This window comes from Procambarus clarkii, chromosome 4 (genome assembly GCF_040958095.1).
Source record: "Procambarus clarkii isolate CNS0578487 chromosome 4, FALCON_Pclarkii_2.0, whole genome shotgun sequence".
Taxonomy (NCBI): Eukaryota; Metazoa; Arthropoda; class Malacostraca; order Decapoda; family Cambaridae; genus Procambarus; species Procambarus clarkii.
In genome coordinates this window covers 55,629,126-55,650,407 of record NC_091153.1, presented here as the reverse complement: position 1 = coordinate 55,650,407, position 21,282 = coordinate 55,629,126, and the positions used below count along the sequence as shown (strand labels likewise).

The 21,282-nt window shown below is 40.1% G+C and overlaps 1 protein-coding gene across 1 annotated transcript in view; it reads right to left on the bottom strand.

Annotated features, from left to right (window-relative positions):
• Positions 1-229: 229 nt before the first annotated feature.
• The window catches only part of LOC138371712 (serine-rich adhesin for platelets-like), a 36,035-nt gene continuing 14,982 nt past the window's right edge, over positions 230-21,282 (bottom strand). The window contains exons 2-6 of the mRNA XM_069336733.1: positions 4,369-5,235; positions 3,815-3,944; positions 2,399-3,288; positions 1,845-1,974; positions 230-1,318 (exon numbers count right to left, since the gene is read on the bottom strand). Of these exons, the coding sequence (XP_069192834.1) occupies positions 230-1,318; positions 1,845-1,974; positions 2,399-3,288; positions 3,815-3,944; positions 4,369-5,235 (3,106 nt within the window). The remainder of the gene's footprint in view (positions 1,319-1,844; positions 1,975-2,398; positions 3,289-3,814; positions 3,945-4,368; positions 5,236-21,282) is intronic.

The following is a 21,282-nucleotide window of genomic DNA, read 5'->3' as shown; positions in this document are numbered from 1 at the left end:
AAGACCTCCGCAATTGCTTACTGACCCATCCAGCAAGTAACATTAATTTCGACATTTATTATATACGTTAATCCTGCTCTTTGTCTTTTTTTCTCCAGACTCTCATGTCCAGTCCCGGTCCTGGCCCTATGAGTTGGTGCTACACCAGGTGCTCAGTGTCCTCACAGCACAAGCCTCTCCGCTCGTTATTCCCAGGAAAGTCGACGGAAAACCACACCCTTCAATCCCACTAGACACAGACAGCTTCAGAGTCGCTTGTGGCGTCGCTCACCACAGCTTCAGAGTCGCTTGTGGCGTCGCTCACCACAGCTTCATAGTCACTTTTGGCGTTGCTCACCACAGCTTCACAGTCGCTTGAGGCGTCGCTCACCACAGCTTCAGTGTTGCTTATGGCGTCGCTCACCACAGCTTCATAGTCACTTTTGGCATTGCTCACCACAGATTCACAGTCGCTTGAGGCATCGCTCACCACAGCTTCTGTGTTGCTTGAGGTGTCGCTCACCACAGCTTCTGTGTTGCTTGAGGTGTCGCTCACCACAATTTCACAGTCGCTTAAGGTATCGCTCACCACAGCTTCACAGTTGCTTGAGGCGTCGCTCACCACAGCTTCAGTGTTGCTTGTAGCGTCGCTCACCACAGCTTCAGAGTTGCTTGAGGCGTCGCTCACCACAGCTTCAGTGTTGCTTGAGGCGTCGCTCACCACAGCTTCATAGTCACTTGTGGCGTCGCTCACCACAGCTTCACAGTTGCTTGAGGCGTCGCTCGCCACAGCTTCAGTGTTGCTTGTAGCGTCGCTCACCACAGCTTCAGAGTTGCTTGAGGCGTCGCTCACCATAGCTTCTGTGTTGCTTGAGGTGTCGCTCACCACAGCTTCTGTGTTGCTTGAGGTGTCGCTCACCACAGCTTCACAGTCGCTTAAGGTATCGCTCACCACAGCTTCACAGTTGCTTGAGGCGTCGCTCACCACAGCTTCAGAGTCGTTTGTGGCGTGGCTCACCACAGCTTCAGAGTCGCTTGAGGCGTCGCTCACCACAGCTTCAGAGTCGCTTGTGGCGTCGCTCACCACAGCTTCACAGTTGCTTGTGGCGTGGCTCACCACAGCTTCAGAGTCGCTTGTGGCGTGGCTCACCACAGCTTCACAGTCGCTTGTGGCGTCGCTCACCACAGCTTCACAGTTGCTTGTGGCGTCGCTCACCACAGCTTCACAGTCGCTTGTGGCGTGGCTCACCACAGCTTCGGGTTGTAGAGCGGGCGTCTGGCGAGTGAGAAAGACAACGCCTCCCGGGTCCTCTCTTCTGTGGCTCGAGGAGATGAACTTCTAATTATTCATTATAACTCTCCATTTGTAACAAAATTCATTTTATGAGAGACCCCGAGTACAAAGAAAACGGGGGAGTGGAGAAGAAAATATCACTGTTGAATAATGGAGTATATATGTGCATTCATGCGCCATGTGCGTATTCATTCACATATTAAATGATCGAATAAAATAACTAAGTTTGTTTAGCAACCCCTACGTTGCTGCCCATCTGTGGACTATCACGAAAGCAGTTACGCAAGCACTTACGAACCTGTACATCTTTCCTCAATCTTTGGCGGCTGTGTTTACAATTATTAAACAGTTAATGAGCTCCGAAGCACCAGGAGGCTGTTTATAACAATAACAACAGTTGATTGGGAAGATGTTATGCTTGTAAACAGTTTAATAATTGTAAACAAAGCCGCCAAAGATAGAGAAAAGATGTAGACGTTCGTAAGTACTTGCGTAACAGCTTTCTGAATCTGGCCCCTGCTCATGAACGCGCGTCTTATCGACACAAGTTACGCTTTACCTATTTAGCTACAGCTATGTGGGTCTTAAGAGGTTCTTGGCCTTCGTGTTCTTGACCTTCTTGGTCCTCGCATCTCTTGAGCGACGCTCCTACGCCCATCAGGATATCCAGTCCAAGAACACTTGCAACCTTTATTCTGCAACTGACACACGTGAAACAGATATCTGAGACTCAATTTCCAGTAACAGCAGACAGTGAAAAATACATCAACTGCTTCCTTATAGCACACCTTCTTAATGACGTTAAAAGCAAGATAAATGAAGCATTTCACACTGATAATCCCCAGGGTTTGTTGTGGTGATGGGCTCAAGGCCTATTAACTGCACTAGGGTTATTAAGACCACCGCAATTGCTTACTGACCCATCCAGCAAGTATCATTAATTTCGACATTTATTATATACGTTAATCCTGCTCTTTGTCTTTTTTTCTCCAGACTCTCATGTCCAGTCCCGGTCCTGGCCCTATGAGTTGGTGCTACACCAGGTGCTCAGTGTCCTCACAGCACAAGCCTCTCCGCTCGTTATTCCCAGGAATGTCGACGGAAAACCACACCCTTCAATCCCACTAGACACAGACAGCTTCAGAGTCGCTTGTGGCGTCGCTCACCACAGCTTCATAGTCACTTTTGGCGTTGCTCACCACAGCTTCACAGTCGCTTGAGGCGTCGCTCACCACAGCTTCAGTGTTGCTTGTGGCGTCGCTCACCACAGCTTCATAGTCACTTTTGGCATTGCTCACCACAGCTTTTGTGTTGCTTGAGGTGTCGCTCACCACAGCTTCTGTGTTGCTTGAGGTGTCGCTCACCACAGCTTCTGTGTTGCTTGAGGTGTCGCTCACCACAGCTTCACAGTTGCTTGAGGCGTCGCTCACCACAGCTTCACAGTTGCTTGAGGCGTCGCTCACCACAGCTTCAGTGTTGCTTGAGGAGTCGCTCACCACAGCTTCATAGTCACTTGTGGCGTCGCTCACCACAGCTTCACAGTTGCTTGAGGCGTCGCTCACCACAGCTTCAGTGTTGCTTGAGGCGTCGCTCACCACAGCTTCAGTGTTGCTTGAGGCGTCGCTCACCACAGCTTCAGTGTTGCTTGAGGCGTCGCTCACCACAGCTTCAGTGTTGCTTGTGGCGTCGCTCACCACAGCTTCAGAGTCGCTTGTGGCGTGGCTCACCACAGCTTCAGAGTCGCTTGAGGCGTCGCTCACCACAGCTTCAGAGTCGTTTGTGGCGTGGCTCACCACAGCTTCAGAGTCGCTTGTGGCGTGGCTCACCACAGCTTCACAGTCGCTTGTGGCGTCGCTCACCACAGCTTCACAGTTGCTTGTGGCGTCGCTCACCACAGCTTCACAGTCGCTTGTGGCGTGGCTCACCACAGCTTCGGGTTGTAGAGCGGGCGTTTGGCGAGTGAGAAAGACAACGCCTCCCGGGTCCTCTCTTCTGTGGCTCGAGGAGATGAACTTCTAATTATTCATTATAACTCTCCATTTGTAACAAAATTCATTTTATGAGAGACCCCGAGTACAAAGAAAACGGGGGAGTGGAGAAGAAAATATCACTGTTGAATAATGGAGTATATATGTGCATTCATGCGCCATGTGCGTATTCATTCACATATTAAATGATCGAATAAAATAACTAAGTTTGTTTAGCAACCCCTACGTTGCTGCCCATCTGTGGACTATCACGAAAGCAGTTACGCAAGCACTTACGAACCTGTACATCTTTCCTCAATCTTTGGCGGCTGTGTTTACAATTATTAAACAGTTAATGAGCTCCGAAGCACCAGGAGGCTGTTTATAACAATAACAACAGTTGATTGGGAAGATGTTATGCTTGTAAACAGTTTAATAATTGTAAACAAAGCCGCCAAAGATAGAGAAAAGATGTAGACGTTCGTAAGTACTTGCGTAACAGCTTTCTGAATCTGGCCCCTGCTCATGAACGCGCGTCTTATCGACACAAGTTACGCTTTACCTATTTAGCTACAGCTATGTGGGTCTTAAGAGGTTCTTGGCCTTCGTGTTCTTGACCTTCTTGGTCCTCGCATCTCTTGAGCGACGCTCCTACGCCCATCAGGATATCCAGTCCAAGAACACTTGCAACCTTTATTCTGCAACTGACACACGTGAAACAGATATCTGAGACTCAATTTCCAGTAACAGCAGACAGTGAAAAATACATCAACTGCTTCCTTATAGCACACCTTCTTAATGACGTTAAAAGCAAGATAAATGAAGCATTTCACACTGATAATCCCCAGGGTTTGTTGTGGTGATGGGCTCAAGGCCTATTAACTGCACTAGGGTTATTAAGACCACCGCAATTGCTTACTGACCCATCCAGCAAGTATCATTAATTTCGACATTTATTATATACGTTAATCCTGCTCTTTGTCTTTTTTTCTCCAGACTCTCATGTCCAGTCCCGGTCCTGGCCCTATGAGTTGGTGCTACACCAGGTGCTCAGTGTCCTCACAGCACAAGCCTCTCCGCTCGTTATTCCCAGGAATGTCGACGGAAAACCACACCCTTCAATCCCACTAGACACAGACAGCTTCAGAGTCGCTTGTGGCGTCGCTCACCACAGCTTCATAGTCACTTTTGGCGTTGCTCACCACAGCTTCACAGTCGCTTGAGGCGTCGCTCACCACAGCTTCAGTGTTGCTTGTGGCGTCGCTCACCACAGCTTCATAGTCACTTTTGGCATTGCTCACCACAGCTTTTGTGTTGCTTGAGGTGTCGCTCACCACAGCTTCTGTGTTGCTTGAGGTGTCGCTCACCACAGCTTCTGTGTTGCTTGAGGTGTCGCTCACCACAGCTTCACAGTTGCTTGAGGCGTCGCTCACCACAGCTTCACAGTTGCTTGAGGCGTCGCTCACCACAGCTTCAGTGTTGCTTGAGGAGTCGCTCACCACAGCTTCATAGTCACTTGTGGCGTCGCTCACCACAGCTTCACAGTTGCTTGAGGCGTCGCTCACCACAGCTTCAGTGTTGCTTGAGGCGTCGCTCACCACAGCTTCAGTGTTGCTTGAGGCGTCGCTCACCACAGCTTCAGTGTTGCTTGAGGCGTCGCTCACCACAGCTTCAGTGTTGCTTGTGGCGTCGCTCACCACAGCTTCAGAGTCGCTTGTGGCGTGGCTCACCACAGCTTCAGAGTCGCTTGAGGCGTCGCTCACCACAGCTTCAGAGTCGTTTGTGGCGTGGCTCACCACAGCTTCAGAGTCGCTTGTGGCGTGGCTCACCACAGCTTCACAGTCGCTTGTGGCGTCGCTCACCACAGCTTCACAGTTGCTTGTGGCGTCGCTCACCACAGCTTCACAGTCGCTTGTGGCGTGGCTCACCACAGCTTCGGGTTGTAGAGCGGGCGTTTGGCGAGTGAGAAAGACAACGCCTCCCGGGTCCTCTCTTCTGTGGCTCGAGGAGATGAACTTCTAATTATTCATTATAACTCTCCATTTGTAACAAAATTCATTTTATGAGAGACCCCGAGTACAAAGAAAACGGGGGAGTGGAGAAGAAAATATCACTGTTGAATAATGGAGTATATATGTGCATTCATGCGCCATGTGCGTATTCATTCACATATTAAATGATCGAATAAAATAACTAAGTTTGTTTAGCAACCCCTACGTTGCTGCCCATCTGTGGACTATCACGAAAGCAGTTACGCAAGCACTTACGAACCTGTACATCTTTCCTCAATCTTTGGCGGCTGTGTTTACAATTATTAAACAGTTAATGAGCTCCGAAGCACCAGGAGGCTGTTTATAACAATAACAACAGTTGATTGGGAAGTTTTCATGCTTGTAAACTCTTTAATAAATGTAACCAAAGCCGTCAATGATTGAGGAAAGATGTAGACGTTCGTAAGTACTTGCGTAAGTGTTTTCGTGAATCTGGCCCGAGGAGGATGAGTTCCAGCTCTTGGTCATCGCCTTGTATATAATGGCGTCGCCTGTCAAATGACTCCAGACCCTAATAACCGTATATAGATCACCTCACACACCTGCCCGCTTCCCCCCCCCCCCCCCCCCGACACACACACACACGTGCCTGTGATGGTGTATGGGTGTGGACCTCCGTCAGGTGGGGGCAGCTGGCAACTGTGTGGGGGTCGGGAGGTGGTGGTGGTGGACCGTCCCGGCGCGGCTCAGTCACGCGGCCGCCACGGTCTCGTCAACACCTCGCTAGGTGACGCTCGCCAACCGGTCCATTCGCGCTCCTTGTGTATACCGTCTTGGTGGTACACTCTTACAGTGCATACAAGTAAATTCCCACTTTCTATTTCATTCGCTTGTTATTGCCGACGTGTTGTTGAACAGACTCTTCGCTCTCGTGTTACTGCTCGAGATATTACTCTTAAAACGTTATTAGTATTTTGTATCGTTTTTTTTTTCTATAGTTCTCCATTTGATCTCTGGTTAAAGTGAGGCGTTGGTCTTTTACAAATGAAAATTAAACATAAATAATGAACGCAACTGTGATTAAGAAACACATGCAAGCATAAACATCAACCAGTCCTCATGCAATGTGCAACATCTCTATTTCCACCCAAGGGGTTACTTGTGTACGAATCCTTATACAATGCACAAGTCAGCATTGGAAATTGTACGTATTTCTTGACAGAACACTTCCGCAGGAAATGGGACATCAATAGGTTCAGGGTTTGTTGACTCTTGTACCTATTTTATGGCTAACCTTTCATACATGCCGATTTCTTATGTTTTTTTTCGTTGAGGAAGAAAATTAAACAAAAATTACAATTCAGAGTACATTTAACATTCTTAATTCGTTAAAGAACTCCTTAGCATCCTCGGAGGCGAAATCTATTACACCTCCTAAAATGTGTAAAATTAACTTTAAGCTAATTTGTCAACATTATTCTTAAGTAAGAATGAACATAAGAAATATAAAATATTCGTGCAAGAATCCCTGTTGTGACCCATGGAGTGATATATATATTGTATAGCTCCAGCTTTATTAATAATTATTTATTAATAACTATTATCGATAATGTTTGTTCATTGATGCATTGTGCAATGATAGATACACTTGGTTCAAAGCTTATGATATATATCTTGTTTTATGTTCAGTGAAAAGTAACTCAGCAATATTCACCTAACCTAAATCACCCGATTATTCATTCATACTGCCTAATCGAAGTTATTATTTAATAGCAGTCGAAATTTTCTAAAATTTCAATTCAGGTATGGTAATAATATCGTACTGTATTTAAAAATATTATCACGAAGCTTTACCAACTAGGCCAGGGAGAGAGAGAGAGAGAAGAGGTGTAATTTATACATATACATCTCTATTAGCTATATATGGACGTTTATACACTACTATTAGAATTATATTTAAATATATATACCTATATTTGCTTTATGTATAAAATGAGCAAATTGTTGACAAATATATATCTTCACAAGATGTTCATCCATTTACTTAGTCTAAGACCGGACCACGAAAAAGATAAAAGAATGACTGAAAGAGAGACACAGAGTCAGACAGGCACAAAGAGAGAGAGAGAGAGAGACTGACAGAGAAACACATACTCAAGAGGTCTAGTGTAGCTGGGTAAACCGGGTATACCACCTACTATAATATATATATATATATATATATATATATATATATATATATATATATATATATATATATATATATATATATATATATATATATATATATATATATATGAAAGGAGAGTAGTATACCACCTCAAGTTGGAATGGAGACTCATAAACTCTGACAAGAAAAAGTATTGGAGATTTTGAAGATCCTATATATATATATATATATATATATATATATATATATATATATATATATATATATATATATATATATATATATATATATATATATATATATAATCTCGATAGAGATCTTTTGTTTATTCCAATAATAGTTAAGACATGAATTACTGACTCAGTTATGTTAGATTACGTTAAGTTAGGTTTGATCAAATTTCTAAGTTAGTTTTAACTCTAATAAATGTAAAATTATATATAATGTAATGGAAATCTTAATCACCCTGTACAAATTTTTGTAAATATAATATTTAAGAAAAATTCGGGTTGTTAGTCAACTTTGCCTAGTAGGTACAACATTCTATATATGCATACACACATTTATCAATCTTCACTGATAAATATATATACCTGATCTGCTCTAGATGAGGAATATTTTGTCATTAGAAATACGTCAAGCGAGATTTTGATAAAAGGTGTGTTCCTGGTGCGGTGTGGGTGAAGTGAAGGGAGGGGTGGGTGGTGTAAGCTGAGGGCATTCAGTGATCAAGCAACGAGTCTAATGCCCTTGTTACAGTCCGGGTTCCTGCTTACACACAACCCTACTGCTGCTTCTGCTGCTGCTTTAGTTGGCTCCTGTTGCTACTGGAGCTGGGGCCTGCTTCTGCATCAGTAGTTGCACTCTGCTGTTTGAGTGTGGTCTTGCTGTTGCATCAGTTGGTCTCATCTTTTGATTCTGCTTCAATTGAGCCCCCCCCCCCTCCTCCCCCTTTTGCTGCTGCTGCTTTCTGGTCTCCCTGCTGCACCTGCTTGAGCTGCTCTTGTTTATGTCTGATCGTGCTGTTATCAGTAGGGGATTGCAGAATCAACCTCCAGTTACTGCCCAACCTGTCCTCTTAAAAAGAACGTCGCTTTTGGCCGTTTGCCCGTATGGCCGAATTTGAACGTAATTTGAAAATAAAAAAAATATGAAAATAAATTTGGGATTTTTTTTTCAACAACAGTAAGTTAAGCGTCCTCTGATAGGTTAGGTGGGCAGGAAATTCTCATAAAGTTTCAAAACGTTATGGAAAACGTTAATTTAAAGTGTCCTCTTATAACCTCTGCGCGTACGCCGGACGACTCAAATAGAAAACGGAACAGAACGTCACTTTTGTGAGTCGATTTCATTTCAAATTACGCCCAAATTTAGCCATATCGCGCATACGAGCCAAAAGTGACGTTATTTTTAAGAGGACGGGTTGTACTGCCAGTAATGATCCAGCTTGTGTTGGAGTCCCGTGTGTACTTCACAAGTCCTGTAATGAGTCTATCATATCACAGAATTATTTACAGCTTCTTGAAAACTCCTATTACGTTTGTTGACCAGACCACACACTAGTAAATGAAGGGACGACGACGTTTCACAATCAACTTGAGAATGGTCCAGGACGGACCGAAACGTTGTCGTTCCTTCACTTTCTAGTGTGTGGTCTGGTCAACATACTTCAGCCACGTTATTGTGACTCGTCGCCTCTTATTACGTTTCTCTTCCTCAAGTGGAATTACAGAAGAGCACAGACAGCAGACCTAATGTTCCGTAACCATCCTCTCTGCTTTATAGAGATTTTCTTTAAAAAATGATTACGGTCTTTACTGTCTATTGACTGGAAGTGGGTTTCCTGTCTATTGAGTGGAAGTGGGCTTCCTGTCTACTGACTGGAAGTGGGCTTCCTGTCTACAGACTGGAAGTGGGCTACCTGCTGATTGGAAGTGGACTTCCTGTCTATTGATTAGACGTGGGCATCCTGTCTTTTGACTGAAAGTCGGCTTCCTTCTCATTTTTATAGGAAGTGGCTCCTGTTTATTTTTGTCAGGAAGTGAGCTTCCTGTCTATTTTGACATGAAGTAAGCTTCCTGTCCATTTTCACTAGAATTTGATTTCCTGTCTATTATGACTAGAAGTGGGTTTCCTGTCTATTATGACAAGAAGTGGGTTTCCTGTTATTATGACTAGAAGTGGGTTTCCTGTTATTATGACTAGAAGTGGGTTTACTGTCTATTATGACTAGAAGTGGGTTTCCTGTTATTATGACTAGAAGTGGGTTTCCTGTCTATTATGACCAGAAGACGGTTTCCTGTCTATTATGACTAGAAGTGGGTTTCCTGTCTATTATGACCAGAAGTGGGGTTCCTGTCTATTATGACTAGAAGTGGGTTTCCTGTCTATTATGACCAGAAGTGGGTTTCCTGTCTATTATGACTAGAAGTGGGTTTCCTGTCTATTATGACTAGAAGTGGGTTTCCTGTCTATTATGACTAGAAGTGGGTTTCCTGTCTATTATGACCAGAAGTGGGTTTCCTGTCTATTATGACTAGAAGTGGGTTTCCTGTCTATTATGACCAGAAGTGCGTTTTCTGTCTATTATGACAAGAAGTGGGTTTCCTGTCTATTATGACCAGAAGTGGGTTTCCTGTCTATCATGACTAGAAGTGGGTTTAATGTCTATTATGACTAGAAGTGGGTTTTCTGTCTATTATGACCAGAAGTGGGTTTCCTGTTTATTATGACTAGAAGTGGGTTTACTGTCTATTTTAGACACATACAGATCCCACACTGTGACACACACTGTGATACCATGGCTACAAAATCTTCTTTCACTATCAAAGATCCTTTTTTTTTTGTTATTATAATTTCATTCATTGTTATTATTTATTTCAATGTCATAACATTAATTGTTTTAATTTCAATTATAGTTATAATTTATTTTATTGTCGTAACTTTTTTATTGTTATACATTTTGTCATAGCTATTACTTCTTTCATTGTTATAAACTCTTTCATGGATAAAACTTCTTTCATGGATAAAAGTTCTTTCATGGTTATAACTATTTTAGTCTCCTACCTTTTAATAACTTTATTCACTGTTGCGCCACTGCTTTCGCGAATATTTACCCATCATGTTTTCATTCACCTTCCTTTCAATATCATTCATATTTCTTTCATTGATAAACACCATTCTTTCACTGTTAATCAATCATTCATTTACTTCAATAAGATCGTGATATAGTCCTACACACACATTTGAGTCATACACCTAGCTTTCAGTATCTTAGACACTGCTTTCATTGCTATACACCTTGCTTTCATTGTTATACACTGTGCTTTCACTGCTGTATTTTGCATTCACGTTTACCATTCTTTCTATTTTGGACGCATCCTTTACTTTTTGATACTTCTTTCATGTATATATGCCTTTCATATTGATAGACACATTTCAAGCTTCTATTACCATGAAGAAATGAAAATATTTGAAAATCTCTGAGAGATTGTGAGGAGAATGATTGTGGTCCCCCTCTCTCTCCCCACCTATCATACAATCTATGATTCCCCCATTATATATATATATATATATATATATATATATATATATATATATATATATATATATATATATATATATATATATATATGTATATATATATATATATATATATATATATATATATATATATATATATATATATATATATATATATATATATATATGTATATATATATATATGTATATATATATATATATATATATATATATATATATATATATATATATATATATATATATATATATGTATATATATATATATATATATATATATATATATATATATATATATATATATATATATGTATATATATATATATATATATATATATATATATATATATATATATATTTATATATATATCTTCCTCTCTCTTTCCCCATTTCTGTTTTCTTCTTACCCCAAACCAACCACCTCACCCAGATTCTTTCTCTACTCCACTCCTATTTCTTCATATTCTATTACTATTTCTACCTTTCTCTCGTTCTCTTATATTCTTTGCTCCCCCATCCTCTTCCTGTATACTCTCTGTTCCGCCACTTACTAAATACTTTACTGTACCTCTCAACCTCCCTCGCAGCCCATCCTCCTCTTCCTTCCCATCATCTTATACATAGGTGGGTGCAGGAGCAGAGTACTTCTTAACTCTTGTTAGTATTCTTAAGATCATCAATGAGAGGGGCAAGCTTTAAGTCTGACATTACCAGGTTTTCCTGGAAAATCAGCAAACTGTCAAATCGGTTTATAATCAGATTCCCCCAATTATTGATACGCGAACAGGGAGGAATAGTTAAGGTCTGGTGCCCAATCGATCCTTTCCCCCTACTAACTACCCCTCTCTTCCCTACTCCTCCGTAAACTGGGAAAACATAAATGTTACACAAAAAGTCCCATCTCCTTCATAACATCTTACATAAAGTCGCTAGTCTCCGGACACCACAAGTTTTTCGTCTCCGTGGGTATCTATACCAACCATTCCAGTATCATATAAGGCCATCTCTTTCGAATCATGTTATAACCCTTTGCAATAAACCTAATATAAGTATATTTTAGACTACCAAAAACACCAATAACTTTCTTTAGTGTCCGGAGACCGGCGACGTTATCTAGTTTCTCCTCTGGGTACCGGCGGTTGTATCACATAATGGCCGCTATTTGGGTAAACAAACTTATTCATTCAACGCGTCGTATATTTATGTTCATCTTACGTTATTTTTATGTTATTTATCTCTTCTTAGCTGTGCTAGATTTCTTTTTTAGCAGGACCCCATGTGTCCACGTGTGACCTCATGTATCCACGTATCCACGCGAGATTCTAAAATAAATAGTAGGCGTTGGTTCGCGATTTGTGTCAGCGAGGTGAGTTTACCATCTTCGCCTGTGGCCGAACACGTCACTCGATCATAAACAACTGGATTAGGTGCCTTGTTTACACGTGATAAAGGTAAGCTCCAAGTATACTTTGTCCCATGTCAGGTGTGTACGCAATTTGTAGCTTTCCTAACTAAACACATGGCGATGAGTCCGTTGCATTTTGTGCAATTTGCATCATAGTGAACAGTAGTGAGCATTAGTGTTGCACGGTCTTGACAATTGCAATAGGAAGTCATGCACTGCGTGTTGAGGAATGCTGTGCATCGTCCCACCTGCATCCTGCTATGGCGTGTGTGTGTGTGTGTGTGTGTGTGTGTGTGTGTGTGTGTGTGTGTGTGTGTGTGTGTGTGTGTGTGTGTGACGCAGGAACTGGGGGTGTGTTTTATGTGCAGACAAATACCTTTAGTAATGCTGGAGCTAAAAGATGGTAGTGGTGTTGTGAGCTGTTTGTGGTGGTGAGAAGGTTGTTGTTGATGAGGTTGTCACGGCGACAAAGATGATGACTAACAAGATAAATGTATACACGTTCTCGGGTAATACAATACTCAGACCTTTCCCCACACACCCACGTCCCACCCTCCGTACACATTTCACACACACATCACCCCCACACACTTACACATGCCACCTCCACCCACACTCCCACATACACATCAAAACACACACACACACACCACCCCCATTCACCTCCCCTACTCATCACTTAACAGACCTCCCCTAATCATCATTAAACACACCTCCCCTAATCATCACTTTACACATTCTCTCTAACACCAGGGCCATCAGAGCATAACATTTATGAAAACACACTTGTCTGTGGAATCAAGAACAGTAACGTCGGCTGAGAAGTTACAAGTCAACTCATGAACGCAGATTCGATCACATCGTATAGCCTCAATAATTCCTCGAAGATAAATCACGTTCTTGTGGATATTACAGTGAATGAATAAAGTTTACATTAAACACTGCATAAAATAGTCCTCATATAGCCTCCACGTTAATGGGACTCAAAAATAATTGTCAAAATAATGTCATGAAGGTATAATTTACGGACCGCTTGCCCAGTCACTCGTAATATATAAATTACATGATTAAATACCAGAACTGTACCACTGATGTAAGGTAATTATAAATGGTGAATATAATTCGCCACCACTAAAATAGTGAGAGTTACTCTTTATAAACTCCAGACGAAGTTTGAACAATAATGTGCTGTAAAGTGCTCGAGCTGTTTCATTTGGTTGATAAGCCAAACTCCAGATGGAAATATACTTCATTTTAACTACAAATAAGTGTTTAATAAATAATGCTTTAGTGAAACGTTGACTTCATGCTGCTATCATCATATCATATTAAATATGAAATTTAGTAATAAAAGTAATAGGGGGAAAAATCAGTTGAAGCAGCGAGGGGGTATTGAACCAGCGTCCTGGTGGTCACCAGACACGTGGTAAAGGTGCGCGTCTGGTAGTTAGTTGGACTCTGGTTCGAATCCCTCACTGCTCCAGCTGATTTTCTCATTGATATTTTACGCCATTGTGACTTATTTGTGAAAGTAATAGTTAAAAACATATATAAATATTGTCAAAGTGTGTTAAGAACTTTTATCTATAACAGTGAACAATAACACGACACGCATGAAGCTATGAAAATGTTCACGAGAGTTCATCGACTATTATAAAGTTTTAATGTACCAGTGCAAAATGGACGATAACGCGAGACTTGTAAATATGACTCGTTCCTCAATCCCATTGTTGGAGGACATGAATATTGTTGTGTTTATTAAGCCCCTCTCCCCCGCCCGCCTAGGACAGCTCTCACCTACCCTAGGACAGGTACTCAACTCACCTCCCCTAGGACACCTACTCACCTCCTCTAGGACTCCTACTCACCTCCCCTAGGACTCCTACTCACCTCCCCTAGGACACCTACTCACCTCCCCTAGGACACCTACTCACCTCCCCTAGGACACCTACTCACCTCCCCTAGGACACCTACTCACCTCCCTTAGGACACCTACTCACCTCCCCTAGGACACCTACTCACCTCCCCTAGGACACCTACTCACCTCCCCTAGGACACCTACTCACCTCCCCTAGGACACCTACTCACCTCCCCTAGGACACCTACTCACCTCCCCTAGGACACCTACTCACCTCCCCTAGGACACCTACTCACCTCCCTTAGGACTCCTACTCACCTCCCCTAGGACACCTACTCACCTCCCCTAGGACACCTACTCACCTCCCCTAGGACACCTACTCACCTCCCCTAGGACACCTACTCACCTCCCCTAGGACACCTACTCACCTCCCCTAGGACACCTACTCACCTCCCCTAGGACTCCTACTCACCTCCCCTAGGACACCTACTCACCTCCCCTAGGACACCTACTCACCTCCCCTAGGACACCTACTCACCTCCTCAAGATAGCAGCATACAACAATTACCTATCTTCCTGGTACCTATTCGAGTGAATAGGTGAATCAGATTAAATCAGTGAATCAGGAAACGTTGCTCAACCGTCTATGTCCTACCGCGGGAACCGAACCCCTGGATATTATCGTTCAAAAATAGTGCTGATCGCTTACTATATCAAAACCATAACAAATGCCACTGTGAAGAATATGTTTCACGTCGATAGACAGAGGAATTCTATCGTCTTAGCAAATGCTTTACGATTCACAGACCGCTGAAGTTTTACAGTTAAATAGGAAACAAAAGTTATTAAAAATTCCATTGCTTCTATAGCAGGACAAAAAATATAGAAAATATAATGAATTTGTTTAAATTCATTCTATTTGGCCATACAAATCATAAATAATATGCCTTTACTAGTCAAGTTAGAAGACAGTGAGTACAAATTTGCTTAAACTTGTTACAAATTGCAAACTGGACGTGCGTATTGCAACCAAGACCATCATACCTGAAGTCTAGGACATAATATCCCAAAATATTACAGCAAAAGTTAAACATTAAATACTTAAAATGTAAAATAAAGCTTTATAAACTTCGACCAATCATCTTGATTTTAGTAGTAAACAATTACCTATCACCTGCAAACAATTATTTGAGATCACAGAGTATAACACAGATTATCTATTAAGAGTAAAGCTTCCCATCGTCGTTACCACAGAAATAGCTCGTTTTCAACGAATCTAGAATATACAGCACAATGTCTCATTGAATATGACCGCATATTCAGTATTTACTATCTTCTGATTTAAGGCTTCTATCCCTCTAACTATTTTCTACTAACTATTTTATTACTATTATATATATATATATATATATATATATATATATATATATATATATATATATATATATATATATATATATATATATATATATATATATATGTTGTAACTAGTAGCCAGAACGCAGTTCTTGGCTTACTATGCAAGGCCCGATTTGCCTAATAAGCCAAGTTTTCAGAATATCAATATTTTTCAATTTTTTTCTTATGAAATGATAAAGCTATTCATTTCATTACGAATGAGCCTTTTTTTAAATTTTAGTTAAAACTAACGTTGATATATGACCGAACCTAACCAACCCTACCTAACCTAACCAAACCTATCTTTATAGGTTAGGTTAGGTAGCCGAAAAAGTTAGGTTAGGTTAGGTTAGGTAGGTTAGGTACTCGAAAAACAATTAATTCATGAAAACTTGGCTTATTAGGCAAATCTGGCCTTGCATAGAAGGCTGAGAAGACATATATATATATGTCGTACTAGGTACGACATATATATATATATATATATATATATATATATATATATATATATATATATATATATATATATATATATATATATATGCGAACAAGCCTGAATGGTTGAGTTGAATATATAACTGAGTTTTCAGTTATATATATATATATATATATATATATATATATATATATATATATATATATATATATATATATATATATATATATATATATATATATATATATATATATATATATGTACCCAGAGCGTATCGACAGAATACGCGGGTCTATAATACCTTATAGACCCTGAACATGTCTCCTCTGTGCATCCTTATCAGCATTGAGCCTGTAACGATCGTTAACCTGCTGCAACTCTGTTCATTTAGCGGATTTTTAAATGTAAGTTTTACCAGGAATTGGCGGCGATCAGAGCAAGAAGCGAGGCGTCAAACTGACGCACAGTGTGTGTGCTTTTGACTTTGATAGAATAGTTTTCTGGTTTATTTTATCCCTGTAGTCAATTTTAAAGCTTAAATTGCCATGAGTGTTACTTTACGGTGAGAGTTCATAAAGGTGATGTGTCGGCGGTGTGGAGCTGGACGTGTCGTGTGAAATACACACTGTTGGGTCCCACACTGTGATTTTTGCCCGACCAATGCTTGCAAAACTCCAGTGTATTATATATATATACATATATATATATATATATATATATATATATATATATATATATATATATATATATATATATATATATATATTATATGCTTTTTTATCGTATTTAGATAAATATATATATATATATATATATATATATATATATATATATATATATATATATATATATATATATATATATATATTACATCTGCAGGCAATGGAAAATAATTTAAAATCGACTCTTCGTTATCTTTCACCATTGCCACTTATGGGAACAGGTGGTTATCTTTCTCTCTCTCTCTCTATCTCTCTCTCTCTCTCTCTCTCTCTCTCTCTCTCTCTCTCTCTCTCTCTCTCTCTCTCTCTCTCTCTCTCTCTCTCTCTCTCTCTCTCTCTCTCTCCCCCTCTCTCTCTCTCTCTCTCTCTCTCTCTCTCTCTCTCTCTCTCTCTCTCTCTCTCTCTCTCTCTCTCTCTCTCTCTCTCTCTCTCTCTCTCTCCCCCCCCCCTCTCTCTCTCTCTCTCTCTCTCTCTCTCTCTCTCTCTCTCTCTCTCTCTCTCTCTCCCTCTCTCTCTCTCTCTCTCTCTCTCTCTCTCTCTCTCTCTCTCTCTCTCTCTCTCTCTCTCTCTCTCTCTCTCTCTCTCTCCCTCTCTCTCTCTCTCTCTCTCTCTCTCTCTCTCTCTCTCTCTCTCTCTCTCTCTCTCTCTCTCTCTCTCTCTCTCTCTCTCTCTCAGAAATACTATGGATGGTCGTCCACGCCGTCTTGTATATAATAATAAGCAATAAGGACACCCAAGTCGAACAGTTTGTGTTACAGTATCCGCCTCGCTCCTCGTGCTGTGAACGACGTTGTCTGACATATATGAGATTACATAACTTAGCTTTGCCTTACTTCAACACCACCGACGACACTGAATTACCTGAATTACAGTCATTTGCTGCGAAACTGTTTTGTATTTAATTAGTAGTTTGGTAGTAAGTGATCTTGAGGAGAGTGTGTGTGTCGTGAGTGACAGGGGGGCAATAAGTGGCTAGTTAGGGTTGGATTAGAAGTTAGTGCTTCGTGTGGGTACCACAACACCCTTTCTCAACCCTTGTTTCTTTTGCCTTTTATCTTTCTTCCCTCCTGTCCTTCGTTTCTTAATTCTTCTCTTCGATTTCTTAGCAGTCTCTTGTTACTCATCTTGTTCAGCCACTAGGACTGGTCGGTACATTCCAGCCTCGCTTCATCCAGGTCAGCTTTCGATTCCTGATGGTCCAGTTGAATGATCAGAGTTGCAGTTGGTTAATGATCGTTACAGGAGAAACAAGTAAACAACAATGCTGAAAAGGATGTACAGATGAGACATGTTCAGGGTCTGTAAGTTATTATGTCTAACACATATAATATATTCATAATTGTCGAGCCGGTCAAACCGTTTCTCATTCAGAACATCGACTCATTGTCTGCTGTGTAACTCTCCCTCAATCTAATGAGTTGTTATCATATAATTCCTGTTTCTTCTTTCCTTAAACGTGATAAGGTTGAGTTTCTCTTTTTCAGTCTCGCAACATTTTGGTGTAACTGAGACCTCACAGATCTGGTGTTAGTATTATCGTATACATTACAATTTTCTTTCGTCTTAGCATGTTCCTCTTTAGTGGGGATTTGATTCCAGGGCTGCATATTTATACGCTGGTCTTACATAGGTTGTATATAATATTCTAAATGTCTCTTTTTCTAGATACCCGAATGGTACTACGACATTTGCCAGCTTCGCATATGTTGCATGTCGTATTCAGTTATAATCAGGTGACAGGTTTGGAGATATATATATCATCTTTTTGACCTGTAATGCCCGTGGAGACATCTTCCCAACTCTACACACTTCATTACTTTGCATTTGCCTGGCTTGGAGTCTAGCAGCCATCATTCTTACTAATGCGGCAATTCAGTCAGGTAGTCTCGTAGCATCCAGGTAATCAGCCTGACATCATCCGCAAACAAAGATACGAATGATCCTATTTGTTCTGTCAAGCTAATTATATATAACAGGACCTGAATGGTCTTCAGTACCGAGCCATTTAGCACTTCAATTATAACCTACTTCTTCTATAGTATCTCCTCTCTCAATATTGCTCTCCGTTTTCTACCAGAGTGGTATCCCCTCACCCACCTTAACATTTTTACAAATACACCAGATTTTTTATCAAGTTTTGCATAAGAACCTTTTGTACAGGGCGATGTTAAACGCTTTCTGGCAATCGAAAAATACTCGATCCACCTTCACTCAAATTTTATGATTTGCCTTTTAACTATAGATCTTTAACAGATTCGTTAGACATGTTTTATCTTCACTGAAGCCATGTTGTTGCGTAAGGTAAGGTTATTATGATGAGAAAGCAGTAAGCCAGCATGATTATATACTATAGAGACTATATGTAGAAGAGGTATTAAGACATGGAACAACCAGTTCTCATGGTTGATGGACTGACCAACCAGGCTGTTGGACGCGGTTCCTCGCAGCCTGAGTCACAGCCAGGTTGATCAGATATCCTTTGGAGGTGTTATCGAGTTCTCTCTTGAGCACTGTGAGGGGTCGGCCAGTTATGCCCCTTATGTGTAGTGGAAGCGTGTTGAACAGTCTCGGGCCTCTCATGTTGATAGTTCTCTCTCAGAGTACCTGTTGCACCTTTGCTCTCAACGGGGGTATTCTGCACATCCTGCCATGCCTTCTGGTCTCATGTGGTGCTACTTCTTTGTGCAGGTTTGGGACCAGCCTCTCTAATAGGAGGCCAGGAGACACCTGTTAATTTAATTCCATATTGAAACACCAACAGAGCACAGACAAGAAGTCAATTATAGATAAGAGAGATAGATATAGTAGCATGTTGCGACAGATGTCCGGGAACCATAAATGTCACTGTAGGCGCGGTAAATAGTCCTTGTTACTTATCTTAAAACCTGATCAATACAGATAAAATAATACAGAAACAAGTCAAAAACAGATTTTTCTTATTACATCCATTTCTCATTGTATAATTACAGGTTAAATTACATTTTTAGATATCATTGGTACACCTAATAATTATTAATATATTACACCAGCCATAATTAAGTAATTAGTTACATATAAACAATTCAATATATATATATATATATATATATATATATATATATATATATATATATATATATATATATATATATATATATATATATATATATATTACCTGTTAGAATCGTATACTAATTGGATATTTACAGTTCCTAGTTTGCCCGATATAAATTGGCATTATTTACTTTAGATCTTACTGATGTCATTAGTATTTTATCAAAACAGTCAATAAGACAGTTATTTAGAAGTTGCATTCTCCCAAATACGGATATAATATTTGTTTAAATGGAAATCGAGTACCCCCTCCCAAATTTTCGCAAGTTCAAAATTTTTTAATGTATTCTCCAAAGTCTGAAATAAAGGAATTTGTAATCTTGTTAACCTTTAATTTCTTGATAACATTGAGAGGAAAATTGCTTCTTAGATTTGTATCGTCTTCAGAAAAAAAAGGTAAACCTATCTATGAGTTTTATGTAGGGAGTAAAATCTGTTTTTGAATTTGTAATCTTTTTTATGCTTTAATTCTTAAAAAAATGCACCAGTTACTCTATAGTCAAAGATTTTACCAGCAATATTTCTCAATATATAAATGATCACATTGCATAAAAAGCTATACCGCATAGTGTCTAAACATTAAAATTTTTGGGATACAATGTTTAAGATGCAATATGATCACTAAATTTGGTGAGAAATAATTTTGGCAAAATCAGTTGAATTAATACATGAAATACTCACAATTTATATCACCTTAAGTTATTTTCATCGGGTCTTATAGAACGTTAATAAAATTATTTATATGTTCTTATAACATAAATTCTTATATGTATAAGTATTTATATGTTCTCTGGGTCCTGTAGAACTTTCTTATAAGTATTCATATGTTCTCTGGGTCCTGTAGAATTTTCCTGAAAGCATTAGTATGTCCCACGGGTCAAGTAGAACTTTTCTAAAAGTAAAAGTAGAAAAAAAATATAAAATAAGTATTTTCCTATGAATATGAATATGAATATGAATATAATATGAATATAAACCCAGGATTATTTAATTTTATCCTGCAGCACATAAAATGGATCAACATCAGGATTATGAACTTGTTCGGATAACACTTAATGATCTTTTTTGGTACATGGAACTTTATAAACATGCAAATCGATAATACGAAAAAACCTGGACTCCACCACTGACCAAAGGAGAATACAAATTCTGGAACCTATACTCATAAGATAAAAAAGACGCACGCTAAATATATATATATATAGAACATTCAGCTCCTGATCTCACTAAACATCACCACGTAACAACATATCTACCCATCATAACCACATACCCATATCATCACCACATCTACCTACCCAACCACCGAAGGGACCCGTTTTTCGCGCAATGCCTTACCCAATGTTTGATTAGCCATTTTCTCTTTATTCTTACAGTACTTCCTCATTCCTTACCCTATATTTTGATTGCTTTATATTAAATAAAACAA